Source organism: Schistosoma haematobium, chromosome ZW (assembly GCF_000699445.3).
Source record: "Schistosoma haematobium chromosome ZW, whole genome shotgun sequence".
Lineage (NCBI taxonomy): Eukaryota > Metazoa > Platyhelminthes > Trematoda > Strigeidida > Schistosomatidae > Schistosoma > Schistosoma haematobium.
The window spans coordinates 58,565,591-58,586,614 of NC_067195.1; the positions used below are offsets into that span (position 1 = coordinate 58,565,591).

At 32.5% G+C, this 21,024-nt stretch overlaps 3 protein-coding genes across 3 annotated transcripts; all 3 read right to left on the reverse strand.

Annotated features, from left to right (window-relative positions):
• Nucleotides 1-3,197: 3,197 nt before the first annotated feature.
• MS3_00001220 (uncharacterized protein) lies at nt 3,198-10,641 on the reverse strand (the record flags this gene model as incomplete). Its single annotated transcript, XM_051208699.1, has 7 exons — nt 10,546-10,641; nt 9,144-9,323; nt 8,387-8,464; nt 7,543-7,917; nt 6,847-7,088; nt 5,470-5,663; nt 3,198-3,508 (listed from the first exon to the last, which is right to left on the reverse strand). Coding segments are annotated over exons 2-7 (1,347 nt in total), but the record flags the coding sequence as incomplete, so codon positions are not given.
• A 2,811-nt stretch (nt 10,642-13,452) lies between these two features.
• TRR1 (thioredoxin-disulfide reductase) lies at nt 13,453-15,913 on the reverse strand. The gene is made up of 2 exons (XM_051208700.1): nt 15,036-15,913; nt 13,453-14,056 (listed from the first exon to the last, which is right to left on the reverse strand). The coding sequence occupies exons 1-2, from the start codon at nt 15,101-15,103 to the stop codon at nt 13,723-13,725; spliced, it is 402 nt and encodes a 133-aa protein (XP_051072004.1). The 5' UTR covers nt 15,104-15,913; the 3' UTR covers nt 13,453-13,722.
• Nucleotides 15,914-17,022: 1,109 nt separating this feature from the next.
• MS3_00001222 (uncharacterized protein) lies at nt 17,023-18,847 on the reverse strand. The gene is made up of 2 exons (XM_051208701.1): nt 17,968-18,847; nt 17,023-17,386 (listed from the first exon to the last, which is right to left on the reverse strand). Exons 1-2 carry the CDS (start codon nt 18,162-18,164, stop codon nt 17,026-17,028), a joined length of 558 nt encoding a protein of 185 aa, XP_051072005.1. The 5' UTR covers nt 18,165-18,847; the 3' UTR covers nt 17,023-17,025.
• Between the last annotated feature and the right edge of the window lie 2,177 nt (nt 18,848-21,024).

A 21,024-nucleotide genomic window follows, 5' to 3' on the forward strand; every position in this document is an offset into this window, starting at 1 on the left:
CTACTACTACTACTACTACTACTACTACTGCTGCTACTACTCTACTGCTGCTGCTACTGCTGCTGCTACTACTACTGCTGCTGCTACTACTACTACTACTACTACTACTACTACTACTACTACTACTACTACTACTACTACTACTACTACTACTACTACTACTACTACTACTACTACTACTACTACTACTACTACTACTACTACTACTACTACTACTACTACTACTACTACTACTACTACTACCATTGGTTATGTTAGTCACACCAACATCAACAACATAAGTTGCACCTATTAACATGGAGAAATCCAACTGTCAGTTACTTCATGGACTGAATCCACGTTTTCGTTAAACCACTTCTAGTTTTCTTCAAACATACTGCGACACTAGACAACCACATCCGTGCAGAAACGTGGTGATTGGTTACACTTAACACATGTAGTAGCCACCTCAGTTGATCAAATATTCATCACCACATCAGTCGATTTGCCATCTCTCTTTACCTGGTACCCATTGCCTTACTTCAGTAATGCTTACTCGATGATTCCAAAATACATAGGCACTGATTCAAAGACACCTATGATCGAATACTAGTAACCCACGAATATCTACTATTCTTAATGGCCAATGAAATGTTCAGTTAACTCATACGCTTATACCATTCGATTACAGTAAATTAAAGTATAATGTATAAATTGTGATCTCTTCATTAAGACCTATCACGTTTGATGCAAAAAAATGATGACTTTTCTAAATTGTCATTTATTCGATGTTGCTCTATAGAAAAATACACACTATTTCTAAATATTTACTATGACATAGTACTGAGAGAGATGTCGAATCGTAACGATAAGAAGTAATTAAAAAGTGATGTTAAAATTTGTTTTGGAAAACCTCATAGTAAAATACCAAAGAAAAAAGCATTCGAAATGTTTTAACTGAAACAAATAAACCTACTTTATGTAATTCATTTAGCCCTTTAATTTGTGATTCGATAAGGACTTTGAATTCGTTAATTTGAAGTGGATCACATGATTGTTGAGTGGTAGTTTGTTCGTGGGTCAAACCATCAATTGATATTTCATTTATTGAAACATTAGGTAATTTCGAAAAATAATTGAAAATGTTATTGAAGCATTGAGCATTTATGGACAACACTGGTGGAGCGGTTGTATCCACATCGCACAACAGTACCTAAGAGTAGAAAAATATATCAAAAAGGAAAGAAAATGTCAGTTAGATCAAACATCCTACTGAAATAGCCGACGTTCAATATTCGCAGTGGGAAACATAAGAAAAGATTACTGTGAAAGAGGCTAAGTAGGAGCTCATCAATAGAGTTAAACATGATAGCCAAAATATTTCAATTTTCAGGATGAAAGAATGAAATAATGTAACTAGTTATAATTTAAATTACAAGATCTGTAGTTATATACTTAAAAGCATAAAGCATTTGGAAAGAGAAACAAAATAAAAATAGACTTGCTATTGATAACAAGTTTCACCACCGATTGAGTGAAGAAAAACATTATTACATTACATGTACATGAAAACAGGATATGTTATATATATATATATATATATATATATATATATATATATATATAGGGAGAGAGAGAGAGAGAGAGAAAAAAAGAAGAGAAAATCAGAATGAGTAAATAACTTACGTCTAAAAATACAGATAGCCAAAATCCATCACGAAAATGAGCTTCATCCCAAGTGTTGGAAACAAGAAGAAATAATAGTCGGACTAATAGGGAAGCACAAGAATAATTTGGTGAAATTGACTGATCAGCAGATAAAATTTCTTTGTCAGAATAAGAATCAATCGGATCAGTTGATGATGATAAAGGAATATTTTCATTATTGCAATTTGATACATTAACATCTATTCTACGTGAATAACTATTAGTTGGATAACGGATTTGAGATGCTTCCAAATACAATGAAATGAAACGTTCATTAATATCAGGAAATGGTGATATAAGGCCACAACAAAATGCTTGTTCCAATTTCATATAAAGATCATGATTTTTAAATACACTTGTACTGGCATAAACCTATGAAAAGAAGTTAGAATGTAGCGAAAATATTAACGGGAGAATAAAAAAACAAATGAAACAATGGAATCTAAGTAAATATATATATATGTATATATATGTTTTCCACAAAGTAAAGAAATATCTTGCAGTTTTGCATTAGGAATTGACATTAGCTAAACCAACATTGAGAATCAGGAAGCATTGGACAGTCGCTATATCCCATTATGAGACTCCTCAGCAGTGTACACACAAAACTGTATTTAAGATCAAACTAAAGACTTTCCAAACTGGCAACGAGGGCTCAACCTTCAAATCACTGAATTGGAATCAAATCCAACAATTTCTACAACACTTACCTAAATAGAAGAAAGAAACTAATGTATATCTGAGTACAGAAAGAAAAACAATAAAAGAATAGTAACAAAAACGAATTTTTTTCTTGCATATTCTCGTTATTTGTTAACAAGTTCGATAAAATTAACAAACAGAACAAAAGCTAACGTAATATCACATATGATCAAAACTGATTACTGTGACTGACTGAAATGATGAAACAGTATTAGTAAAATTGTTTACAGATTAGATCATTTAGAAAGTGATACCAAAATATCTGTACAAAAGTCAGGTACTAGGAAAACTATGAAATACAAATTTTTGTACTTTATACTTTACAACAATTAGACAGGAATTAAATAAAACTAGAAAACGAGCAAGATGGGTTACATAATAATTGTACAACTAACCTAAAGCAGTCAAACCAGTTTTAAGAAACAGATCAGTGTAACTCACACACAATCAACACAAGAGTATTTGTTGAGATGGGTGAAAATATGAAAAATAAATGAAGCTTTGTGGTGTACATGTAAAGTGATAATGTCTCATAAACTTTTGATTTATTTAACTGTCAATAGGTTTACCTTTGAAAATATACTTCTAATATCGTATAGGTTTCTGTACTGTGTTTACAATTTTAAATTACAGTACATGATGTAATCACATAAATTAAAGCACAGATATCAAATAGGTAACAAATAAAAATGCAATAATAAAGACAAGTCAACATGAAAAGTAAAACTTAATAGGTAAAATTTAGGTTTTAAGCACATGAAATATCCATCCATTAGAAATCAATTAGTCAAACAAAAAAAACAACCTACATCGTACACGCATTCAAGAATTTCTCTGGCAACATCAGGTGAATTGTCAATCCAACGTGGATAAGCTTGCCAAAGTCTATAGAAAAAGTTGACTTTTTCACGAGCTGTTGGAGCGAAATGTTCTTCTGATTTCGGTACATTTATCCAATCACGTAAAACTTGTAAAACAGCACAGAATAAACGAGGATCGCGCGCTCTATCCATAATTAAACATAAATCTGGACCAAAGATAGTTTTACGCATTTCATGACTAACAACATTCAACCGTGACTTGATCATTTCAAGACCCATAATTAGTAAGTCAGTAAGCTCTGTTAAAATAATATACAAATAATCATTATTATAACAATTAAATTATGAAAGCAATATGACAACATTAGATATAAAATTAATGAATATTTTAAGGGTTTTCTGTATGATCCTTCAATATTATACACTGCTTCAACAGTAACCTGTGCAAAACTACGAAAAGAGGGATTGAAAAATATTGAAAGGGACTAATACCCATCCAAATTTTGTTTGTTCAGTTAATTATGCTGTCTCAATAACATTCTAATACACTATAGATTGGGCTTTGATTATTGAGTTGATGAAAACTTCGTTACATCAAGTAATGTCTATGAACGAAACCAAAGGATAAAAAGATAGGTTAATTTCATTCATTAAAAATCAACTTCAAACATTAGTAAATAAAAATTATACATTTTTTAAGTCGAACTTCATATATTGTAACTGAAATTTTCAATACATATAACTATGGTTACAACAAGTGAAGTAAATCAAGCTCAGATACAAATGAATTAACAACAAAATGTGAATATTTCAATACAGTGATAAATCTACTAATCGTAACGATAATTAAAAGTGAATTAAAAGTTGTTATCATTCATACAGAAGGAGGGATATGATAAGTTATCAGTATAATAAAGTAAGTAAATTACGTTTAAAACAATTGAAAAACTTATGACTCAATAGTTTAAGTACATAACTTTGAGTAGTAGTGTAGTAACATTTAGTCAGAAGTATACATTAATCTACTACCAAGCTAAACCAAACATAACCATTCGATTAGGTGCTTGTAAACAAAATAATAAATATAGCTACTTTGTAGACACTTTATTACTTAAAACAATCAATATATCCTACACATTACATCTATACACACAATATACAAACAGATCACTAATTTTTTCAGATTTATTCATTTATAGATAACATTATACTTCAAGATGGGCCAGGACAAATCAGCGGGAAAAACATTTTTCTCCCGGACAATTTCGTTAAGTGGATCTGTATAAGAGATAATAATATGATTATAGTCTATGAAAAATAGTACGGGATCGCATCATAAGGAGCTCGAAAATTCCAACTATCCAAAGTAGGTAATGTATGGATGAAAAGCATTTCCGTACTTCATATAGATGAGAAAGGTGAGAGGGAAAACGAAAAAAACATCTGTTCAGAATTCTCAAATATCCCTCTCTAGAAGCATAGGAAAAAGTTGAAAAAGTTCTATCCAATCAACGTTGAAAAGAAGTTTCACAGAAATGGCTAAAAGAATGAAGGATTATGTGTCACGCCTTACTTAAGATGTTACCATATATAGGACGTGATCAAAAGTTTCTAGAAGATTCAAGTCATCGGAATATTTATAAATAAACTTGATGTTTTGCACACAGATCAACCTTGTAGTAGAGCTTTTAGCCATATTTCGCATATTTTCTCAATTGTTCAAGTTCACAAGTACAAATAATCTGGGGATACAGGAAGCGGTTAGGAAGTCAGTAACCGGAGAATTCTACATTGTGTTATGGATGCTGAGGAATAATGTGCTAATCATTATCATGTTAAGTCTAATGATGTCCTTGAACGTTAAATGAACATTTCCTATTGGCCGTTATTTATTTCACTCGTTAAATATTGTACAGAGGTTGTTTTCTATTTTTATGGTACGATGTGGTCTGTTTGGTTAGTATATAAATAGAGTATGTTTGAAATATGATTCATAACTCAGAGGCTGTGACTTGCGTTCTAGGCTCAACTGGCTGGACTAGACAGGGAAGCGGGACCAATCGGGACTCTAGGTCGTCCGTACGTGTTTTACGTGTCACTGTAATCGATCGATATAAACGCTGTTTATCATAACTGTGCAATCCACACGTTACAACATATTGCAACAATGATAATTACTTAATACTTACTAAAAAAATCAAACTTTGTAACCAAAACTAAACTTTTTTATTAAAATCGGAATTATGAGAAAATTACTTACGTGCTGATGTACCAGATTCTTGAGCATTAGAATTACAATTCGGTGTAACTAAATCTTGTATAAGACGATTAACAAGTTTAACTAGTTGTACAATACATCGATCAACAAATGCATGTGGATTAGACTGAACTTGTGTTGATGTGAACAGAAGAAATGCCGACTGTAATCGTGTTAATAAAGTTGCTTTAGAAACACTAGAAAAGTAATTAGTACGTAATATGATTTGACAGTCATATATAGGTATTGAAAGTAGTGATACTGTATAAATGTCAATTAAAATAGCTAATTTATTCATAACCATAACCCATAGCCAAATCTAGTCGATTTTTCTACATATAATACGTTACTTTTCTTAATAAAAATTAAATACAATTCACATAAAACAACTCTAATTCATACTTTTGAAAAATCCATACTTAACATTGTAACACGAGTGAAACACTTTCCTCCGTGGTTGCATTGGTAACCCTATTTATAATCGATAACACTGGCATTTAGTTATTTCAGTTCGTCAGTCAGTTAGTGATACGCTGCGTAGAAGCTGATACATATGAGCATCAATTCAGTGAGATAAAATTATTTGAAGACAAGTACTAACAGTATTTACAGTGATAGAACCGACTACATGTAACAAAGAAAAATAAGATCTCAGGACTCAGGTTCTGAACGATAGCAAAGATTAAATGCCCCAGAGCCAGTGTGAACAATTTTGAGCCATTTCATTCTAAGTTTCTAACCATTGGTTACGATAATCACACCAACATCAACAACATAAGTTGCACCTATTAATATGGAGAAATCCAACTGTCAGTTACTTCATGGACTGAATCCACGTTTTCGTTAAACCACTTCTAGTTTTCTTCAAACATACTGCGACACTAGACAACCACATCCGTGCAGAAACGTGGTGATTGGTTACACTTAACACATGTAGTAGCCACCTCAGTTGATCAAATATTCATCACCACATCAGTCGATTTGCCATCTCTCTTTACCTGGTACCCATTGCCTTACTTCAGTAATGCTTACTCGATGATTCCAAAATACATAGGCACTGATTCAAAGACACCTATGATCGAATACTAGTAACTTACGAATATCCAATCAACCCAGTCGAATGCTTCACTTCATATTATTAATTCGGAAAAATTTCCAGATATAATTTCCTTTATTACATTTTTCATTTATATTTGAACGAAACCGTTTTCTTAGTATGCAGTTTTACTACGGTTTATATTATTATGTCAATTTTCTACTCCACTCCATTTGATAGACATATTTGTATGCCTGAAGTTCCATAGAAAGAAATTAATAACTGAATATGTAAAATTACATGTAAAAATAATTATAAATAAAGATAGTTATTTAATGCATTACTTTTCACTAAACATTGTGAATGAATCTTGTATTGCTTTTAAAACTGTTGAATAAATATCATATAATTCAGGATAAGCAGTAACTTTCTGACGATGTGATGCTTCAGCTGGATAACGTTCAAGCATAGCACGTATAAGACCAGCACAAGAACGAATTAAACGAACATTAGTCAATTGTCGTGTTAATACATTACATAATCCAACACTGAAATGTTTCACATTGATTAATAAAGTTGGGCTTTCCTATAATAAAAAAGAAAACATTTGACAAATGCAGTTAGTGGTTTATTAAACTTCGAAGGCTCTGAGAATAATCAGGAAGTCTTAAATAAGTAACATATTTTTAACATTCAAATGAGTAGAAAAATAGATTTTCTGACTTTTCGTGACTCAGTTTAAGCCGCTTCTTTAGAGAATAAATAACCAAATCAAAATTTTGACTTTAATATTTATTCTCTGAAGAAGTGGCTTACACTGAGTCACGAAACGCCGAAAAATCTAATTTTTCTACTCATATGGACATTACAAATATATTATTTAGTTATAGCAATCTACCCAATGCTAAACTTTTTCGAAATTATCAAGTCAAACCTTGGTAATGAAACCTACAATCAGGAAGTCTATATAAGTAAATGTATCTCTGAATATAGAATATTGAAAAACTAGTACCATGATTAAGAACATGTAAATAACGTACCAAAGTTGAGAACAAGACACGAAGAACCTCCAAAGTCATTAATAAACTGGTGGCTTGTGTTGCACCAAGAGCACTAGTAGATGATGCATTTGCGTGGGGTCCAGAGGGAGTAGACGTCGGTGTAGTGTTTGATGTCCCACTCATGTGTATTCCGTGTGTATTGAGACTATTAGCTGGAACTCCTCCAGATGGTGTACTCGACATCGAGTGTGAAGACGATGAATCGTCCGGAGAGAAATAACGGTCAATAAATGCAAGTCTAAGTTCACAGGTTTCACCACCCCATACATCAGAGCGAAGAGCGAATTCTAGTTGAGCTAGCGTTCGGGATACAGACTGTTCAGACAAACTTCCACTTTGACTAGCGTCAATAGCCTAAAAATTGCGAAAATTATCAGGTGTATCATTGGTATCTACAAATATATACCTTAGAAAATGATTCCTATTCATTGAAATACGCTTCCTATGATATACACCTACACAGAATGCTATGATCTACCGATTTTGAATATCATTAAAAAGTTTCGTACCACCAACTATTCACTGAGTTCAGAATTGCCACTTAACAGATTGATAAATTAGGAGATCCGATATTTACCATTTCAAACTAATCAGGAGCTAAAAGAACGAAGCATTGGTATTTGAAGCGATGGGTATTGTGTTCAAGTCTTAGTGTAAAAATCAGCACTCAGATACATGTATATCTAACTGATGAGTCCAAAATATAACAAAAGCTCTCCCGCAATTTATCCATTCTAATGAATATATTGTTGCATTGTAAAATTAGTTAATCCAAGTTCAATAATATCTGAATATATTACAGAAACAATATCATAAAACTTACTTGACAGGCGAAGCGAATTAAAAGATTTACAAGTTGATCACGCTGGGGCTTATCAATAGGAGAGTTGGTTGGTTCAGTCTAGAATGAATTTTTAGGAAATACACGATCGAATGTTAGTAACAAAAATACAGTAATAAAGTTTATGTAAACCGTGAATGGCTATGTGTTTTTGTGGTCAACATCATACCACTGAATTTTAATATAGTAATATGTTGTTTTTCACCATTTGGCCATCGTGAGACTGCGTTTTTGATGAAGACAGACATCTAAATAAAGCATAACAAACCGAAACTTTTAACACTAAGCTAACAAGTGGTGCGTTAAAACTTCCGTTTTAATGCCCTGTGCATCAATACAGACTTTTAGAGGATAGATTATAGGTTTGTAAACAAAGATTCGATAAATAATCAGGCACATAACAGGACTTACATTTATCAAAATAATGACAATAATTAAACACCCTGCAATTCGTAAAGTAGTAATCCAAACCTAGTAATCTATAAAAGTATATTTTTCTTCATGTTGACTTAAGAATTATTGAATATAAATGAACTGCTAAACACAGATGTGTGTAATTAATTTTGATTTTCTGCACTCTACATCTGAAACCAAAGTTGGTGGAAAGGTCAAGTTGCAATCTCCAACCTATTGGTTGATATTACGATACATTGAAAATTTTAACTATATATATATATATATATATATATATATATATATATATATATATATATATATATATATATATATATATACTTACTTTAGCTGAAGTTTGGATATTCAAATTCTCTGTTAATGATGAATTATTATTATCTCCTGGATTTAAATCATCAGTTATCTCCTTTGAATAATTCTCAGTTATTTCACGGCGACACCGAACATCCCATTGAGCTGTAGTATAGATCATATCTAAAGCTAATCGACGTTGTTCAAGGGGTAACTAAAACATAATGTGGAACGAAAAGCTCATTATAAGTAAATAACCATAACATGCCATTGTGATCAGTAATACAAACATTTTTATATTTTTACGTCGGTGTAAATCATTAACTTGAGACGATGGATATTTGAATCAGGTTCTAAGTTTGCTTTTGACTTACTGACTGTAAATCAAAAATTCAGAACAACTAAAAATGTAACTAGGGTACATTTACTAAACTTTGAAACATTTTTTTTGTAAAATAATGTTACTGTTCGACTGTCTAAATTAAAGCAGTTGAGAAAGTGTTTCACACTAGAACATGTTACAAAATTTAGCACCTTAATAATCGGAGATTTCCATTTGTCATAGTATAATCAGTAAAAAGTAAATCACATTTTCAATACCAGTACTCCAACACCTCTATATGATTTTTGGTTGAGATCATGAATTAATTGATGTTAGACCACCGTTGGAAACCTGGAAGCACTGGACGGCCGTTTCGTCCCAGTATGGGACTCCTCAGCAGTGCGCATCCACGATCCCGCACCCCGCGGATTCGAACACAGGACCTACAGGCTTCGCGCATGAGCACTTAACCATTAGACCACTGAGCCGGCATCCAATGGTGTTAGGTGTCTAACATCAACCAATCCACGAAATTGCGCGACCATCAAAAACTTAACAATGTCCACAACCCCCATACTGATAATTAACATGTGCTCACTAGTGACTAGCTTCGTGAGGGAATTCTCGGAGTTCTAGTGAGAAGTCGTGACCAGTGGAGCTAATCCGTGTCGGGTAGAGACAGGTATCTACCTCAGTACAATGGAAGGTGGTTGCGCAATTTCGTGGATTGGTTGATGTTAGACACCTAACACCATTGGATGCCGGCTCAGTGGTCTAATGGTTAAGTGCTCAGGCGCGAAGCCAGTAGGTCCTGTGTTCGAATCCCGCGGGGTGCGAGATCGTGGATGCGCACTGCTGAGGAGTCCCATACTAGGACGAAACGGCCGTCCAGTGCTTCCAGGTTTCCAACGGTGGTCTAACATCAATTAATTCATGATCTCAACCAAAAACTTAACAATCTCCACAACCCCCATACCTCTATATGAGTTGTGTGAATTATTGAAATAGAATAATCAGTAAAGGAACTTATACAACAGAAATTCTGAAATAACTAGTTAAAATCCATAAAGTTAGATTTCAAATAAAAAGAAAACTGTGAACATAGTTTACTCACCTGTTGAACAGAAAGTCGAGATATAATGAGTATAATATGAGGTAATATTTGATGACGTATTGGATAATACAAATCTGAATGTCGAACAATTATTCCTCTTTAACAGCGAAAAACAAAAAAAGTTGAGTAACAAAAAACAAGTGATATTTACAAATAAACTACCTAGAATGTGAAAATTTAAAAGAGGAGAACGAAAGAATACGTAAAGATAAATAACAAATATCAAAAATCTATGATTTCCAAAGCATAAAATTGTAATCAGTAGTATAGCTAAATAAAAAATATGTACATGACTAATGTGACCAATGAAAACAAACTGGTGAATCAGTCGTAGGATAGTAAGAACCTGATCAAATGTGTATTGATCTATTATTCTGTCGTATAGTATCAGCATAAAGAGATGAAATTATCATAATGAACGCCAAAATAATACAGATAATAGTAGTATCAGTGAAAGTAACAAATAGAACATTACAGATAGATGATATGATTCAATCAAGAAAAGAATAAAGTTGTTGAATAAATACTTATCCGTCAACAATCGATTATAGGTAACAAAGAACAAAGCACATACTTGCATCACTTCATATCGTCACATTAGCACCGCAGGATTGAAATGGTCAGGATAGGCATATACGAACAATGCTGTTAAGGCACATATGATCGAATACTAGTAATCTATGGATACCATTTATATTCACAATTATAAATAATTGAACATCTAGACAATTGTTCAAGGGAAAGTTAGTGTATTCAGTTTAAAGCTATAACTTATTTTGAAAGCTATTAGCACTATTCAGTTGCTTAAACCGAATTTCCGATCTGAGTTTTAAAATCTAAGAGTTTTTAGGCTTAAATCATTGGGCTCTACAACATACAATCGTGTTCAGTAAACAACTGATAATTGTATATCTAACGCAAAATCTGCTAAGAAATACTACGAATATCACCGAGACAAACACAAGTATAGTTTCAATTACGATGAATCAATAAGTATATGGCCATACACAAAGATACTAGAAGAAATTCATGTATAATCAATTATCACAGTGCTTGAAAATAACGATTCAAATAACAGAGGGGAAATACAATTTCTTAAGGTTCCAAATACATTAAGAAATAGGTACCAACAAGTAGAGGTAGATTTGTGTTAATTTACAGAATTTCAAATAGTATTATCATTATCAAGAAACTGGTTGAGTATATAATCAACAATTTTGTTGCTTCAATTTTTACTCAAACTGTTTGTATGAGAATTTATAATACAATCCAGTTAGTGTGGATCTTGAATCTGACAGTTGACCCAACTGAGAAAACATTAATTATAGACAACTAGAACTTCAGAAAAATAAAGTTCACCGATATGATAACTATTTTTACATGTATACTCCTTCATATTTATTTCGTAACAACCTAAACATTATCAAAGTGAATAACCTCGAATCTTCAAAATCAAAATATTTTTAGGTGGATTCATAAATACATCTTACAGATTTAGTGAAAATGGTTTTCATAGCCTATAGTTTTAAACTATAAAAAGAAGACCATCTTTGGAGAATAATAATTGTATACCCATTAGTGTCTAGTGGCTTCAAGATTCATTTCCCAAATTTTTGATGAGAAATGATCAGTGAAGTTAATCAGGCGAAAAGTAGGACAGTCACTTGTCAACGAAATTGACTAAGGATTGTGATATATCACTAAGTAACTAAAATTTAAAATGTAGACCACTGGATTTTGGCTTAGTTCTTTAAGCGTATTTAGGTTAAATCTCATTTGAAGCCGTGAATGAGCAGTTCTGAGAGTATCGAACTATCACACAACAGTAATCCAGTAATCCTTAAGTTTGATGATATGCTAATTTGTGGTTACAAATAATTTCTCTACAAAAACTGTCTACAAACTATAAAAATACTCCTACAAAACACCAGAGTAAATAAACCAGTGAAAACTGACACCAGGAAGAAAGTTAAAGAAGAACAACTTACAGAATATGAACACACGATTGAATACCATGATCTTCTAGCATAATTTTTTTGTTGCCAACGCAAGTGCTTTCTAAAATACGAAAAGTAATCAAAAACATTGCAGTTCTTTCGAAAATAATTATTTCACAGTTACGACTATATTCAGTTTCAAGACTGCCTACGGTAATTAATAATTGCGAACGACTGGTATATTCTTTTAACATGTGAATGGATCTATACGGACTTAACAGACCTAATAACTGCCACACAGTACTTCAACAATAATATCCAAAGCGACTGAAGATAAAGACAAGTCAGGAAAAGAAGAAAAGCGAGACATTTAAGACAGTAAATTTGAAGTATAACAATATCATATTTATAGCAGCAGAAAATGATCTTGAAACAGTAAAATTAGTAAACTAAGCGTGAGGACAACCAATCAAATAACAGCAGAGGTCATTGAGAAAATATGAATCAACGTTTGAAATTGAAATAATTAATGAAAACAAACAAAAGTACTGCACCATCAGAAGGTTGTTACAGTAAGTGTATCCTAGCATTCATTACGTAGAAAATTTTCAAAGTAAACAACAACAACAATTTTTATAGTTTAAAAACCAGGGTTCATTTTAGAATAACTATTATACTTTTTACTACCTCAAGAGGAGTGACAGTTAATGATAAGCGTTACTGTTGCAAAACTCTTGTATACTGATTTACTACTGTGAAAACAATATTCCGACTGTATTCCAATGAAAATGAAAATAACTAAACAATCAACTTAAATTTATTACAATCTGTATTGGATGATTAAATAGTTTTAAATAATATCTAACTTAACAGTTATTTGAAACAAAAACGTTCATCGTCAGCTGTCATTTTCAAAGATTGAAAATAATACTTCAGTAAAGATCATTCATACTATGAAATTAAAAACTATGGAAAATGAGGAATTATGAAAAGCAGTTTATCAATCCCCTTCCTCACCTCTTCCCCGATCTCGAAGAAACTCATAAATAGTATAAACAGATAACCAATATATGTATTACATTAAACACTTTATTAGTTAATGCAGGGGACAGTATAACTCTAGAATTTAACAAATGTTACTTTCAATTATGCTTCAATTGATCTTACATGAATATAATATCGTCCTCGCTTAGTTGAGATGGTTTGTTTCTATCATAATAAATAAATTATGTCTTTATAACTACTTATCAAAATACAACAAAGATTGAGAACGAACGCTATATAAAAGTATTCCCTCCGTCTGTTTTTTTACCTGGTCTTCAGGTCCCTGTATCCAGGCTGGAATTAGAATATCCAATGCAGGATTAACAATTTTCTTTGTTTCTGTATGTGCGCCTTTTGCTAAACATTGAAACACTTGTACAGTAGCTGTACGTAACACATTGAATTTTGCAATTAAATGGGATAATAATTGAAGACCAGTATATTTTTCTTGAAGATCCACAGCAGTTAAACTACTTGTTAAACAAGGACGGGCAAACTCAGTGAATTTACGAAGGCGATAACTTTGGTCACTGAAAAACGTAAAAAGACAAAAAGTACTAATCATATACTATGTTATTGGTTCACTTACAAAAAATAGAGTACACGTACCCTTGGAATGCATTTGTAATACATATTTCATGAAGTAAGTTTGTAAGTTATTTCATTAGCTTAATAATTAATGGATAAGTATTAATGATTATTTGACGTTAACAGTCGTTATAAATTTAATAATCTAGTGACATTATATTTTAGGTATGATGATCATGTAGTTGCATCGAATCTACTTAAACCCCTCCGAACATCTAGCTTTTTAACAAAAATTACTTCATTAACAGCGGTGGAAACTACGGTGCCTTTTAGTTCTATTCACATAACGTAGAAAAAGAGACAACACAAAAGAATTAACATTGAACTGTCCGAGTAAACATTAATTTCTTTTGTTCTGCTTGGATATATAATACAAAGATATTTATTGATCAGAAAGTCCCTTAATTCATGAAGGAGGACAGGAGTGACTTTATCAGTATATTAATTCTGTTTACATTAATTTCTTGTCAATATAATGATGATAACATTAGACTGACTTAGCAAACATTTATTCTAATTACACATCAAGCAAAAGAATACGAAATGAGATAAATCACCTTTGATCTCGTCAGAAGAACTGATGCAGAAACAAAATTAACTGAGTTTACCATACTAGTAATAAACATATAATTACTGTTACATCTTGGAATTTCCCATAAATAGTGTTTTGAGTTAATCTCAAGACCAGTGGAAATGCAGTTTCTTCAGAACGTCACTTATCAAGCAAACGTTTATGTACTTGGTGGTCATCCAGACTGTTGGTATGATGGTTATTAATACTGCCCAGCATATGGTGGTGCATTATACAAAATCCGTGACTTACTAGTTAAAAGCAAAATGCTTTAATGACTAAACTGCCGCTCTACCTTTTACTTAGAGAGTTTGTTTAGCAGGATGAAATAGTCAAAATAAACTGCTTACCAAGCACTTCCCATGTGAACATAATTCGGTGTATGATAAACAAATAAACTAGCCATTTGGTAATACATAACACGAAGTTCAGTACATGTTTGAACAGCTGGATCTTCAAGTAAAACTGAGGTGAACAAGTGTACTAAATCATAGTCTAAAAATATAAAAAGATATAATTATGAAATTCAATGTGAAAACTGCAACAATTTATGTAGCTAGAAACCATTAGTACGATAAAAATTGTGTTAGTTGAGTATTAGTATGTTATCGTACAATTTTTAAGGTGAACAATGTAAACTAGGCCTTAAATATCTTATGGCTCAATCTACACAGAACAATAGGTATTTTCTCTGACATTTCATAGAAACAATCTAGTAGGGTTAAAAGAAGATTAAATGATTAGGTGATTGTGTATGAGTGTGGAAGAGAGAGAAATAAATAAAGCACTGTTTGTATTCTATTATAGCACCAAATTAAACAGATCTTTTTCTTTTAACGCTATAGACCAACAACTAAGAAAATCACGTAATCAGAATTCTGACTACTGATCAGCTCACTTGTATTGCCAATAGGATAGATGAACAAAGTGTCAATTGACACACCGATTAATGAATAACAACCAAGATCTTAAAGCTTATTGGTCCCTGAGTACTTTACGACAATCAAGAGATGAAGAAAGAGAACAGATTGGCTTTCAATTGTACTCAATTCAGACATGGCTTAAAACCCATCCAATAATAGAAAGTAAAATCTACGCTGAACATCAGGATAATTATGAAATTTCACTGACGGAATAGCTACGTCACAAGTGGATAGACACTGAGTAATATGCCCGTAATAAATTAACAGTATCCTAGGAAACGTGGACACATAAAAAGTTTCTGAATCACGAAAAAAAGCTTATAAGCAGGAGAATCCAAAAACAGTAATTTCAGTATTTAATAATTAAAAAAACAAAAATACAAACAATAACTTCAGGTAAGACAGTTCCGAAAGTTCAACTTTTTCAGTGCCGATCCCAATAAAATACAGACCGACCGTTGGTGCTACCTTGACGTGGTGATCAGGCTTGCTTATTATGATGAACCAATCGGCTTACACTGCCTGGAAAAGTCGTTCCTAAAAGGTCCGACCATGCCAGACAGGTCGGTTGAAGATCAGTGAGAAAAAGCAGTAGACTCAAGGTCCCAGAGAAAAGTCGTACTACTGACTAAACAGAGGTGTGACGGCAGTATTGTGTTTACCTCAGACAACCAACATAACAGCGATGCTGCCTTACCATAAAAGATTGATAAGGTTAGAAAACGTCGAACCTAAAAATGGACACTTAGCCTTCTCCCAAAGATATCCGTTTCGGTCCGCAAAGTTTCAACAAGTACGGAACTTTCATATACATAGTTCCCTTTATTATTGAGATAAATACCATTTCAACAGCTTTTGTCCAATCAATTATAAAAAGAAACTTGTCAAAACATTATTTCACAGAACAAAAAGAATATGTACTGCCGATACAATAGAAGAGGAAGTTATGAATGTCAAAAAGTGTTTAAGGAATAACGGCTACCCAATGAAATTTATTGAGAAATATGGAAAACGTGAAGATGAAATACCCAAAGAAACTACAACAAATAAAAAACATGTTTTTATTGAACTCAAATTCACAGGCGATAATGTCACAGGGTCAATCAATATGAGACTAAAAACTGCATTGACAAAAACATATCCTGCAGCTAAATTGATTGTCCTGTCCAAAACGACATGTTCTTTGACACAATTAAAGGTCGACAGGTATCCCTTTCATGTTACCACCAACTATGTATACAAATTTACATGTATCTGCCTAAGCAGTTACATTGGTAGAACAGAAAGGAGAGCCTACTGAGATGATCAGGCCACGTGTTACGTATATTCCAGGATCTACGTTGCATATGAGGGACTGACTAGGATATATATATATATATATATATATATATATATATATAATAAAGCAACCTACTATTCATTTCAAAAGGTTTCGGAGGTCCACCAAAAATATTTCATTTTCTCCACGTTCCAAAGCATTTGATAGGCATGGCAGAATAAGATGAGCTAATAATTTGTACATATCTTCTGTTGAAATTGGATTATACATTCCAAAAGCAATCGGACTGAATTCAGGCGAATTACTTCTATTCAAAAAGTTCAAACGGTTTTTCACAGTGGTGATAAAATGAAGGAATAATTGACGATGCCATGTAAGATCAGATTCAGAAATCAACTTAACTAATAAACAACGTAGTGGATAAAGATCTGCCACATACCGTAGACGTGTTACACCGATTGTAATAACAAACAGTAGATCAAAATCATCTGGATGAGATCTTTAACAAAACATAAAATACATCAAAACATAGATAGTAAACAATGAAAATATAAATAATAGTTACTTAAAAATAAATAATACCTAACTAAAAATGGATAAAATTCATGAACACAATGGATATTTTTCTTGTAAAATGAAAACCCACTGATATGAAGACGTCATGGATTCCAAAATACCACATTGGTAAAACAACACTTTAATAGTATAAATTTCTGACAGATATCCCGATTGCAAACTACGCAAATTCCAAAAATAGCATCTGTTTATGTGTTTTTGGAGATGAAATCGAATTAAGAAATAGATGTTGAACAAAAAAATCACTACGTTTTCACAACCTCCTACGTTTGCACGTTCCATAAACTGAAGTCGCATATATTAAAATTAAAGTCTACACCGAGGTAGAAGGCAATAAGAAAAGATGAAAGCAAACACGTAGTGCATAACTGTAGCCTAATCTTGACATGAGATGAAGTTTTAAATATAAAAAGTGCCTATTAAAGTTATAAAGCAGAAGGAAATCATCTGAAGGAATAAAGAATAACGTAGATATTAATCAACGCAATAATGCAACACACTTACTTGAAACAGTCTAATAAACAATCCAATAAAAGTCTTGGTTCATCCCAATGAGCATGATCTGATGTACCTGAAGAGATTAATGAAGCAGGATCACAAGGTAAATTGTCTGTTCCAACTGGAATAGTTGATTTACTTCCGGTGGGAATATTTATTCTACCAGATATATTTGATGAAATTGATTGATTCGTTTCAAACATATTTGTAGTACAATCATTTAATAATCCTTGATGTCCAATTGCATCTTTAGTCAAGGTGATTAAGGTTAGGTTAGATTGTCTTCGAACGAATAGATTTGACTGCCAATAAGCTAATAAAGATAAAACTAATGGATGATATTTGGTTTCCCACACAACATTGGATTGATTTGATTTAATTCGTGAACTATTTTTAGGTATATCATTAGATGAAACATTATTGACAGTTAACCAATTTAAAGATATTTTATGAATTGTATGAACTGCACGAATTGCTAAATGTCTTGGACATGCAAATGTCAAAATAGTTCCAACTTGAGGTAAACATAACTGTCCATCTGAATCATCTAAAAGTGGAAACAATAGATATTAATAATAGTTGATGTTTCATATAATAATAAAAAAGGTTAATTTATCTTACAAACTAGTCGACAAACATCAGTAGTGAAATTAAGAGAGAAACAGTAAACAAACTCGTAGTATCAATAAGAGGGTTGAGATTACAAGTTCCTAATTTCAAGATTTTAAAAAGGAGTGGAAAAGGTAACCAATTTGAATTAATCGATTTCGAATTTACACCAATATTCCTTTCTCACATATTTAAGTAGTAATTGTATGCTTGGATAGAAAATGTCTAAAATTTAACTATTAGAGAATGGATTTATTTATTCCATAGCAATGTTAAAATAAACAGGATAAATGAATGAGGGGATTATTTTGTATGAAAAGGTAAGAGGTGATTTTATTATTTGTATTAGACATAACAAAATAACTTTTCTAAATAGATTGTATACAAGTTATCTTTTATAAAAAGTTGACTCATGAAAATATTACTAATCATTAACATTGTGTTTTAAAAACACATACTGGGTAATGGCCAATGTCGTATACGTCAGGTGCTGCTTAATACAGATCGGATTCTATTGGGTCTCTTGTCAACTACATTCAAACACCAACTTATATGATCAATTACGCACTACAAGTGTATCATAGGCTTATTGACAACTCTACACGCGCGAAGCAAACCTAAGACCTTGGTACTCGAGCACAAAGGCTTAACCTCTGGACCACTAAGCCGCTTTATTAGATCTTGATGAAATTCAATTACTAGGCAGAGATTTATGCATTTGGCTTCGAGTCACACGCTCTAAGTGTAAGGTCTAGTGATGTTATTAGGCTCCGCAAACAGAGATAAGTATTCAGAAACCCTACGCTTTAACTCCTTACTTATCGCTACATAAAGCTCGTGACAGAGGTAGAACCTAATAGAAGAAGAATAGACATCCCAGAAACAATACAAATGTACGATTCTTAGGTTCATCATTACTTGCCATATATTTGATTGGTAAAAGACATCTATAATAAGACTGAATAAATAAATAAATAAGTATACCGAAAACAAATATTTGTTACTGTTCATTACATGGTGCCGTAAAATCACGAAATTTAAATAAATCAAACATATTAATTTAACTTTAGATTACATTCATTTACAAACTATTGGTAAGAAATAAACAAACAAAAACCAGAAAATAAAGCTTTCACATCAAAGTAACATGAATTCACGTTTACGAAAACTAAAAGACATTCGGTATGGATGAAACATACGAAGAGATTACATTAGGACGAAATAAACAAATAATTTATTTTTTTGATTGAGATCATGAACCGATTGATGTTAGACCATCGCAATTGAAAACCTGGAAGCACTGGACGGCCGTTTCGTCCTATTGTGAGACTCCTCAGCAGTGCGCATCCACGATCCCGCTCCCTGCGAGGTTCGAACCCAGGGCCTTCGGTCTCGCGCGCGAACGCTTAACCAACTGGACCACTGAGCCGGCATCCAATGGTGATAGTTTCTAACATCAACTAATCCATGAAATTGCGCGACCAACTTCCGTTGTACTGAGGTAGATACCTGTCTCTACCCGACACGGATTAGCTCCACTGGTCACGGCTTCTCACTAGAACTCCGAGAATTCCCTCACGAAGCTAGTCAATAGTGAGCACATGTTGATTACTAGTATAGGGGTTGTGGAGATTATTAAGTTTTGGATTGAGATCATGAACCGATTGATGTTAGACCATCACAATTGAAAATCTGGATTGGTTGATGTTAGAAACTATCACCATTGGATGCCGGCTCAGTGGTCCAGTTAATTAAGCGTTCGCGCGCGAGACCGAAGGCCCTGGGTTCGAATCTCGCAGGGAGCGGGATCGTGGATGCGCACTGCTGAGGAGTCCCACAATAGGACGAAACGGCTGTCCAGTGCTTCCAGGCTTTCAATTGTGATGGTCTAACATCAATCGGTTCATGATCTCAATCAAAAACTTAATCATCTCCACAACCCCTATACTAGTAAATAATTTATTATTTCATATTAATTCCCAAAAAAATTTCTGTTATATTACCACATTAATGCATATTTATAAAGATAATGAACAGGAAAAAGAATACATTTATTAACATGATAAATAAATAGATAAATACAATAATTACTTTTTGATCACTAATTTCATCGGGTTGAATAAGATCCATAAGTATATGATAATTTGTTCTTAAATAATCCACTATAGGTTGACCTTGTGAACAACTAAGAGCAAACTTTAAATAAAATGGATTATTATATATTTATGTAAAGAAAGAAATGTATAAAAAAGAATGATAAATTAAACTACCAAGATACATGGAAATGTATTCAATGACTAATTGGTTTAATAATAAAAATAAAAATATAACGGTAAATACCTTACAAAGAGTATTTACTGAGTGGGATTCGAACTAAAATCGAATAAAAATAAGCAGAAATTTCGATTTATGATATTTACAGTTCAGTGATTAATGGTGTATATAAGTATTGTA